This window comes from Lolium rigidum, chromosome 2 (assembly GCF_022539505.1).
Source record: "Lolium rigidum isolate FL_2022 chromosome 2, APGP_CSIRO_Lrig_0.1, whole genome shotgun sequence".
Classification (NCBI taxonomy): domain Eukaryota; kingdom Viridiplantae; phylum Streptophyta; class Magnoliopsida; order Poales; family Poaceae; genus Lolium; species Lolium rigidum.
The window spans coordinates 285,042,414-285,052,638 of NC_061509.1; the positions used below are offsets into that span (position 1 = coordinate 285,042,414).

Sequence of the window (10,225 nt, forward strand, 5' to 3'; positions counted from 1 at the left end):
CACAACGTGTGCGTAAGCTCCCATGGTACCCTGGTTCGTGCTTCGCACCACGTTCAGACAATCACTCGCCACGCGAATCCTGCGAGCGTTTATGTCCTGCGCCAGGGAGAGCGCCTCCCGGCATGCAAGAGCCTCCAGAGTCTCAGCGTCTGTCTTCCCCGGTAGCACCACCGCCGAGGCTCCGCAGAACACTCCCTCCGCATTCCGTGCCACCGCAGACACCGCGCCGAGGCCCGTATTTTTGCTGACTGCGGCATCCACGTTAATCTTCATCACCCCCTCCGGAGGAGGTATCCACCGTGGTGCCCTGCCACCGTCGCCAGGGAACTCCCGCCGCGGCTGGTGGGCGTAGGCCTGCCCCAGGTCTGCCACATACCGCTCCACGAACAAATGAACGGACATCGGACTTCTGAACTCCTGCTCGTGTATGGCCTTACGTCTTGCGTGCCAGATGGACCACAAAGTGACAAAAACGGTGGTCTGATCCGTATGCGGTAGTGTAGCCATCGGGACCGAAAGCCGGTCCCGCGCCTTCTCTTCCCCGAGCACGGCGGATGCTCCGTAACGTCCTCGTCACGCTAGGGCCCACACAGCCACTGGCCATCGAGCAATCCAGCAGGGCGTGGCGCCATGAGTCCTGCGCCCCGCATAGTTGGCAGCGATCATCCTCGGCCATGTTGCGGCGATGACGAACGTCATTTGTCGGCACAGACTGCTTTGCTAAACGCCACAGAAACATCCGTACCTTCGATGGAACTGGTGTACGCCAGAGCATCCTCCACCCCTTTTCCGCTGTGGCGGTATCCGAGGTTGCGGCGGTGCCCTCCAGCCAAGCCGATCTCCTCTCTTTTGTTGCTATGAGCATCTTATACGCCGATCGCACCGTAAACACACCACGGCGATCGTAGTGCCACGCCCAGAAATCCTCATGACGCCTGGTACTCGGCGGGATCCGCGAATCGGCTCCACATCCATAGGCGAGGAAATGACGCCGGATTTCCTCCTCTCTCCAAGTGGCCGTGCTCGGATCCAGTAGCTCCGCCACTCGCGCTGGAGGGTTCTCCGTATCAGGCGTGATGCATCCGTATGGTCTAAGCATGCAATCACGCGGGAGCCATTGCTCCCTCCACGGGTTCGTTGCCTCCCGTCGCCGATCCGCTTCACCAGGCCTTGTTTAAGAACTTGGAGGCCTTCATGAATTGCCTTCCAGACCTGGGACGCCGACGCAAAAGCCTCGGACTCCAATAGGCCCGAGTTCGGGAAGTACTTTGCCTTGAGTACCCGTGAGCTCAACGACCCTGGGTTTTGCAGAATGCGCCACCCTTGTCTTGCCAAAAGAGCTAGATTGAACAGTTCGATGTCCCTGAACCCCAATCCGCCCATGTGTTTTGGTTTACACATCTCCTTCCATGACACCCAGCTTGGCTTCCGTTCACCTTCGCGGCACCCCCACCAGAACTTGCGAATCATGGTATTTATGCACTGGCACAACCCCTTTGGCAATTTGAAACATGCCATAGAGAATATGGGAATTGCCTGTACAACAGACTTGATCATCACATCCTTTCCTCCTGCTGATAACAGTCTCTCCAACCATCCCTGTATGCGGCTCCAGATGCGGTCCTTGATATACTTGAAGGCCCCCATCTTAGACCGCCCCACATCCGAGGGCATTCCCAGATATTTTTCATTGAGTGTCTCACAATGCACATCGAGCACGTTCTTCACACCCTCCTTCACACCTTCCGGGCACCCTTTATCGAAGAAAATAGAGGATTTATCCCGGTTAATACGTTGTCCCGAGGCCATACAATAGAGATCCAACAGTCTGCCGAACTCTACCCGCTGTCTCCGCATCCGCCTTGAAAAGCAACAGGCTGTCATCCGCAAAAAGGAGGTGACTGACCGCCGGAGCCGACGGCGCCACCATTAATCCATGGAGCTCTGATGATAAACTGTGATGTTTTAAGAGGCACGAAAGGCCCTCTGCTGCCAACAAGAACAGGTACGGCGATATTGGGTCCCCCTGGCGGACCCCTCTAGTCGGAAGAAACTGTGGTAGCCTCCCCCCGTTGAATAAAACCTGGAACGAGACAGTTGTAACAAGTCTCATTACCTTTCTCACCCATAAGCTGTGGAAACCCAGCTTGAGCATCACGGCCTCCAAATATCTCCACTCAAGCCTGTCGTACGCCTTCCGCATGTCTAGCTTGAGCGCACAAAATCTGTTTTTCTTTGCCCGGTTCCGCTTCATGAAGTGCAAGCACTCATATGCGGTAATGATATTGTCCGTGATCAGCCTCCCTGGGACAAAAGCGGATTGCTCTTCCGCAATGATCTCGGGTAAACACACTTTCAGCCTGTTGGCCATGACCTTCGATGCTATTTTAAAGATCACGTTGCATAGGCTGATTGGTCTGAACTGCCCCAACTCTTCTGGGCTAGCTACTTTCGGAATCAGCACCAGGAAGGTCTGATTTACTTCCCTGATGTCATCTCTCCCCTCCAGTACACGCAAGACTGCTAGGGTCACCTCTTCCCCACATAGCTCCCAATGGGTTTGAAAAAAATGTGCTGGGAAACCGTCTGGTCCAGGAGCCTTTGTGGGAAACATTTGGAAAAGGGCAGTTTTCACTTCATCAGCCCCTATTGGTTTCATCAATTGATCATTCATCTCTGCTGTCACCTTTTGGGGTATCACATCGATGACCTCCCCCATGTTTGCCACCCCCTCGGAGGTGTACAGCTGTTCGTAGAAATCTCGCGTCATAGACGCCATTTCCTCAGCGTCTTCCGTGGCCGTCCCATCATGGCGCACAAGCCGAGTAATTTTGTTGCGTTTCTTCCTTTGACACGCTCGGAGGTGGAAAAACCGGGTATTCTTGTCCCCCTCCGCCAACCACTGTATTCGAGAGCGTTGGCGCCACATCACCTCTTCTCTCTCGTAAAGCTCAGTGAGACGCTGTACAATCGCGCCTTCCTCCTCCGAAGGCCCCTGCCGAGCTAGCCCCTCTCTGAGGTCCGACGACGCGAGCTGCAGGCTCGCCGTATCTCCCCACGGACGCTCCCAAACGTGGTGCGTCCCCATGTGTTCAGCGATCCGGACATCCGATGTAGTTTGTCCTTCAGCTGACTCATAGTTTCTGCCTTCCCCTCTGATGTCCATGCATCCTTCAGGAACGGCTGAAAATCCTCATGTTTCTCCCACATCATCTCATATCGGAATAGTCTGTCCCCCATGCTCCGTCGTTGGCTCGTAGTCTCTCGCCACCGCAACAGTATTGGTCCATGATCAGATGTGACCCCGGTCAGGTGTGTCACTGTCGCCATAGGAAATCTAGCGCTCCATGGCACCGTCGCCAAAGCTCTGTCCAGGCGCACTCGACAGAAAGTCCCTCCAGCTACTTTCTTCTCAAACGTCCAGCTTCTGCCCTCGTAGCCCAGATCAGCTAGCTCGCAGACATCCACCGCATCTCGGAAACCTTGCATCTGCGCAAAATTCCTTTCCGCCGGTCCTACATGCTCATGTTGATGTAACACCTCGTTAAAGTCCCCGATGCACACCCATGGTAGCGCATTCGCCGACTTGATATGCTTCATCACATCCCACGTCTTGAAACGTAAAGGAACCTGTGCTTCGCCATAGACACAGGTTAGTCTCCACGGTTCTCCTTCAGCCTCCGTAATCTTAACATCGAGGTGATACTGAGAATACGGCAATATATCAATCTTTATTTCATTCATCCAAAACAGCCCAATGCCCCCACTCCGGCCCGAGCTGCTAATGGCAAAACTATGATCATACCCTAGCGTCCTAGCTAGTCCTTCCACTCTTGATTTTTGCAACTGTGTCTCTAGGACACATAAAATAGTAGGGCTAAACCGCCTTTTAAGGTCGCGGATTTCTCTAACTGTCGCGTCCCTACCCAATCCGCGACAGTTATAGCTCATACAACTCATTGGGCTTGGCGGCGCTCCTCGTCGGAGCCCGCCTCTTCAGTGTTATTGGCTGTCATCCTCGGCCTCTTCGGGTCCGGTTTCACCGGCGAGAGCACTCCCGTCTTGTTGCCGTTTGCCTCCACTGCCAGTGCTGTGCTCAGGCTCTTCTTGGCATTTGGATTTTCCTTGCCATCCGTCGGCATCATCCGCCCCGCGGTCGGTGCGGATCCCTCCCTCCGTTCCCGCGCGAGGAGGCGGCGTTCCCTGCGGTCGTTTACGAGATTCAGCATTGGCCTCGCCACGACTCCCTCCTTTGCCGCCACGGCTGTTCTCCCGTGTCGGAGCTCCTGTGCGCACCCCAGATGTCTGAGGGTGCCAGTCCTCCATCGGCGCGATCAGCCAGTCTCCGTATTGCAGCGCCGTTTTATCATGGACTCCATCCTCACATTCCGTGTCGCCGTGTCCAAGGAGACCACAGAAATCACAGAACTTGGGTAGTTTCTCATACAGTACTTGAAACATCATTCGGTCGCTCCCCTCAGGGTGCAGGCCGACAACTCTGGTCAGTGCTTTGCTGACCTCCAGCTTGACTCTCACACGCACGAAGCTCGTGCCGCTGGCTCCCAGCGCATACAGCTCCACTCCCAGGACCTCGCCAATCCGCGCGGCCATGTCCCGCACGATCGCCTCCTTCCGAAACAGCGGCGGGATCCCTCGCACCTGAACCCAGGCATGGAGGCGATTGAGCACCACCGTGTTCGGATCAGCCACACCGTCGTAAGGTTCCACCATTACTCCCTGCTGACGAAATATCCAGGGTCCATCGTTCATGACCCTGTTCCAGTCTCCCAGGCACGAAACCTGCAACACAAACAGGTTATCCTCGACCGGCCGTATAGTCCAGCTCTTCGCAAAACCCCAGGCTGCGTCCATCTTCCGGAAGAACGGCCGGTTCCCAAACCGCCCGGTGGTGTGCACCTTGACCACCGCCATCCAGCGCGCTCCCTCCTTCAGGTTCATGACTTCCTCCTTTGGCAGAACCACATCATCCAACTCCTCATCCTTCAAGACCATCCTCTTCAGCATCTCTTGCAAGTCCACCGGGGCCATGGGCCCCGACGCTCCTCCCTCGCGAGCCATCTTGGCCGCCATCAGTTTCCTTCCTCAGATCAGATCGTCGCCCCGCCCCGTCTTTACCTCGCCGCCGCCAAGGCCGGGCAGACGTACTAGACGTCCCCTGAGTCAGCCCGAACAGCGCGAGAGAGAACAGAGGGGGTTCGGAGCGTTGATCGGAGGTGGTGACGAGAATCGCCGCGCTGGTCGCCGGCGGAAACCTAACCCTAGACGCGTGAGGCGAAAAGGTACTATTTCTCGCCGACGTGGACTAGTGGCTACTCGTCGCTAGCTATGGGTCAGGACGCATGAGTCGGTCCATTTGTGTCGACCTGTTAGAGCGTGCGCGGGCTGTCCGCCTTCTACGCGGACCGTCTCAAACAGCCCAGAATCGTTTGGGTCGGCCCGCTGAAAATGCCTAACCCAACCCAGCCCAACTCAGTTGCCACGGTTAGAAAAAAATCCATCCACCTCCACTCACGACAAGAAAGAAAGAAGAAAAATCTGGGCACGCAACGTGACGCCACGTCTCTCCCCACTTCTTCGGTAGTTCGTCTTCCTTTCCCCATCCTCGCTCGCTCGCTGCCGGAACCTGCGACTGGAGCCTGCTCTACTCTACTCTCGCCGGTAAGTACTCCCCGAACCCCTTCCTCCTCCGATCCCCCAACCCCGACTGTCCGATGCCCCGATCGGATGCCTCTTTTCCGGCTGCTGGATGGGTTTCGCGCGCTGCTGCGGCACCCTAGCGGTCTAATCGATCTGAGTGGCTAATGTTTCCGGTTCATCTGTCGATATACTTCCTTCCAGTTCCAGTTAGTTGGTTAATCGCTCGTGCTCTGCTGGAGTTCGGATTTGGATTTCTCTCTTAGTTCGTCAGCTTCGCTGCTGGCTAGACCGTGTCAGTTTCTCTAGTAACATAGCGGGATGCACTAGTTTCGGTAGTGAAATTACTCATGCTGGCGGCACTGGTGGATGTATGTTTCGCCTGCTGGTTTTGGTAGCATATGGGAGCCTGCCTGCCCGAATCAGCAAAACTGGCTACTCAACCTACGACTAGGCCCTGCTTGCACTTACTCTGCTTCTGAACCATAGCTGTTTATGTTCATCTCACAACTACTACTCTGTTTCTTCTTCAGCATAATCTTTTTTAGGCAACTACGGCGGACATTCATTACCCAGCCTGAATCTTAAGCATATGCTCAGCCCACTACTTCTCTTTTCTCTCATGTTTGCATCTCACTAGTTACAAAATCACGCATTATCCAGTGCCAAACTGATTGTCATGTATAGCCTAGTACGGTTGTGTTTTCTGAATTGAACGGATCGCGCTAGTTAAAAAATCATGCATTATGCAATGCCAAACTGCTTGTCATGTACAGCCTTGTACGGTTGGGTTTTCTGACTTGAATGGATCGCAGGAAGATGGAGCCTGGAAACAGTGGTACCGGGCAGACCTCTCCCCGAGGGAATGACTGGGAGGTTGTGCAGCTGACTGCATCGAACTACGCATCCGCACCTGGTCCAGCACGATCCGAACCTTCCGACGAGGAGTCTGCGGGCCATGTGTATGGCACGAAGGGGGATGATTCAGCAGCTGCGGCACTGATGATGTCTGGCCATTTCTCGGTGCCTCGGAATGAGGCTGAGAATCTCCTCGTGGAAGCTGGTAGCACTGAGCGCCAGGAGGCGCGTGGCAGCCAGTATGCAGTTTCTGACACTGGTGACGGTGATAGGGATGAGGAGAAATTGAAGGGTGATGATGTTGATAGCATCCCATCCCTCGACAAAGGGAAAAGACTTTCCTCGGTTGATGTGGAGCCTGATGATGGCAACACGTCCCGTGGGTTGAGTTTGGCCGCGGAAGACACGGTTATGTTCTCGTCATCCGGTCATACTGCAACGGTTGACACTGAGAAAGAATTGAGCTGGTCAGCTACCGAGAGTAAAACAACTGAGGAGAAAACTGAAGATCCAACCCTGCAAAATGTGAACACTGTCACCGGTTCATCCAAGGTTGTTGCTTCTGGTGAAGAGAGCAGGCCTGATGGTTCTGGAGGCCCACGCGGTGCTTGGTGGCAGAAGCAGATTATATCGCTGTACAAGAGTGCTAGGGAAAGTAACAAGTTCTGGCCGATTATTGTGGCCGGTGCTGCTTTGATGGGGATGGCGTATTTCCGGCGGCGCTGGCTCAAGGGCAAGCTGCATCTTCAGCAGGTCAAACTGCAACCTGCTAGCAGCAAGGAGGTAATCGTGGGACACCTCCCTTTCCAACATACTAGCCAAAATTTCCAAACTGAACAGACTAGTTGGGCGTGAAATCCAGGTAGGTGATAGCATCATATGTCTTATCTGAAAAATATTACTCATGTGCTTTAATGAAAGTTATCTATATAGTTTGGAGGAAAATCACATTGTTTGCCTTTGCTATTCTGGTAGTATTACTGATTCATGTATCATGCATACTCTTATGATGCTATTCTTACGGAGTAGTTTATTTTCCGTAAGAATTTAATTTCCTATAACCTAATATGCTTTAAAGTTTTCGCCTGTAATGCTTTGTTAACCATCATATAGTGCTAGAATTTCCCAGGTACTTTGATTTTAGAATCTCCTGTAGCATGTCAGAAATTCCCTGACATTTATATTGCTGCAACTCCTGTTCGTGTCTCTTTTGTAGCGTGCTTAGATTTACAGTGCCAACTGGAAGCCGAGTTCGAATAACCACCAAACTCTTATTTACTTTTCAGAGGATCAACCACGCTGTCGCACCGTTAAACCGGATCAAGGACATTCTTGCTGCGGGCAATCACCCAAGTCCAGCTCCCCATGGGCACGCTCAATCGAGTTGATTACCCTTCCTGTTGATGTAAGATGTATCCTGAAACTACTGTGTGCCACGGAGACATCGACAGTGCTGAATATCAAGGCGATGTGCATCATCGTCGACCCTGATGCCGCAGAACTTATCGACGTTTATGCGTGCTGGCCGTGTAATTAAATCTCATACTCCTCCTTGGATATGTAAATATGTGTGAGTTTTGTGTGGTTGCTTTCCCTCTTTTGGAGGAACTGCCCCTGGCCAGTTTAACTGTGCTGCAGCTGCTGCTGGATTTTGTCAGCCAATGTAAATCTTGCATTGCTCTCGTGAATTGTTATCCATCTTGCTTCGCTAGCAATCTGTTGACCGTTATACACCTGATAATATTTTTGGATGTGTAACATCTATATATCCTGAATGGAATACCAGTAAAGCCAATTCCTCATCTATATATCCTGAATGGAATACCAGTAAAGCCAATTCCTCATCGCCGTAAAGACTCGAACCACCATTACTAGTTCTCAATTTCGGGCTTTCATGACAACAGCGGCCTCTGACTTCACCATTGACCAAAACATGACCCCTAACCAAAACATGACCCCTAGGGGAATGAGATTTGATTTGGTGGAATCGTATAGGCCCTCTCAAGCTTTTTCCCAAAGGTATTTAAGTTTGGTTGGTGGAGTAGGGAGATCTTAAACTTTTGGGGCTCAACAATGGAGTGTGAGAGAGAGAAATATCTTCAGATTTTGGCATTGGTGAACCTACACCTTCGAGGAAGGAGTGGTTTATATAGTAGTCCTTATGAGAATAAGAGCCGTTTGGGACAGAGTCGAGCCACCCGGCATAGAACTCGGTAGGGCGAGCAGGAGATCGGGCTACCCAGCGCTAGACCCAGTTGCGGAGCCAGGATGACACAATGCCCCATGCCATCTTCAGTGTATTGTAGCTACAGTGCAGCCTGCGTTTCAGTCTCACGCCCCAGGCTACGCCGGTGTTGCCTGGGGCCTGTCTCCGCCACTGGCTAGACCCGGCAGGCCGGGCCAGAGGCCGGGCTGCCCGACAGCAGCACCCCGGTATGCTGGGCTGCATGCCGGGTTACCCGGCAATAGTACCCGGCATGCCGGGCTGCATGGCGACCTGGCAGGCACTTGGGTTGGTCTTGCGGGGCTCTATGCCGAGTTTCTCAACTCTGCTCAACCAAAGTTTTCTCGAAACAACTATACTTCTCAACACTTTTTGGTGTGAAGAATATGTGGTAGGATGTGTATGTATGGCTTTGGCAACATCCCCATCAAGCTCACCAAGACCGCCCCTCTTAATAGAGCAGTGTTTCCCATTGACTCAAATATAAGCAAGAGAGAAATAAGAAGAAACACCGGCACATCTTTTCTTCAATGAATGGGGGGTCTCCGATCACCTTGCAACATCATTGATGAACTAAAACCTATGTATACACTAGTAGGTAACGTTAGCCCACACTTTATCTATTGTGTCATACTTAACCAAAATATAGGTTAGAGTACAGTATACCATTACAACCTTGTAGTCCAGTGGGAGTGTGCACCAGGAGCAGTTGCCGTTTAAACGGACGCGGCCTAGGCGCATGGGTGCCGGTCTTCGATGGTGAGGCAGACGACCTCGGAGATAAGCTTGCTCGGGTGATCGCAGGAAAGCAGCGCAGAGCCGACGTAGTGCCTAGATGTGCGCTAGCACGGCAGCGGCGGGTTGCCGGGTCCAGGACGAGAAGGCGGGGGATGATAGTCTTTGAAGTCATTATGATGGGCTGGAGAAGCAGGAGGCCTTGGTGGCAATAGGAGAGCTCGAGGCGAAGTCAAGGGAGAGGAGCGGGAGGAGGTGTTGATGGGAGCGAACACGGTTTTCTAGCGGGTTCGCTCATTCTTGTGGCTGGGCTGCGGGAGAGGGGTTTGGACAGGGTGGAAGAAGTAGCCGAGGAGGGGAGGGGCGCGACCAACTACCCTTCGGCATAGCGCCATACTAGGAAAACTTAAATCCTATCACTACTATTTTTTTTGACAAAAAAAATCCTATCACTACTATGGATAGGAGGGGGGGCGACATCCTCTCTCTAACTCGCTTTGACAGGCGAAGCCGCCGGAGAAGAGAGAAAGAGGAGCCTAGGATTGTACGACGACTCATTTTAACAGGCATAACATATATCGGAAAGCCATTCATAATAATAACTCAGATCCACTTTCAGCTCTTTTTTCCTTCTTCTTTCTCCTCCTGACTGGCTCCAGCATGCACCGTTGAATGCCCCTCCTCGCCAGGCGCGCCCGCCCTAGCATGAACCCGTCCATGGCAAGCTCGCACGCGCCTGCCTGGCTCATGCAC

General features: G+C 53.0%; 1 protein-coding gene across 2 annotated transcripts; it reads left to right on the forward strand.

Annotated features, from left to right (window-relative positions):
* The first annotated feature begins 5,609 nt into the window (after window positions 1-5,609).
* On the forward strand, window positions 5,610-8,195 carry LOC124688997 (ATG8-interacting protein 1-like). Of its 2 annotated transcripts, none has more exons than XM_047222604.1 (3): window positions 5,610-5,679; window positions 6,471-7,296; window positions 7,800-8,195. In XM_047222604.1, exons 2-3 carry the CDS (start codon window positions 6,475-6,477, stop codon window positions 7,899-7,901), a joined length of 924 nt encoding a protein of 307 aa, XP_047078560.1. In that variant the 5' UTR covers window positions 5,610-5,679; window positions 6,471-6,474; the 3' UTR covers window positions 7,902-8,195. The 2 variants fall into 2 exon arrangements, with proteins under 2 accessions (XP_047078560.1, XP_047078561.1); XM_047222605.1 differs by having other exon boundaries at window positions 6,471-7,375; window positions 7,800-7,907.
* The last annotated feature ends 2,030 nt before the right edge of the window (window positions 8,196-10,225 follow it).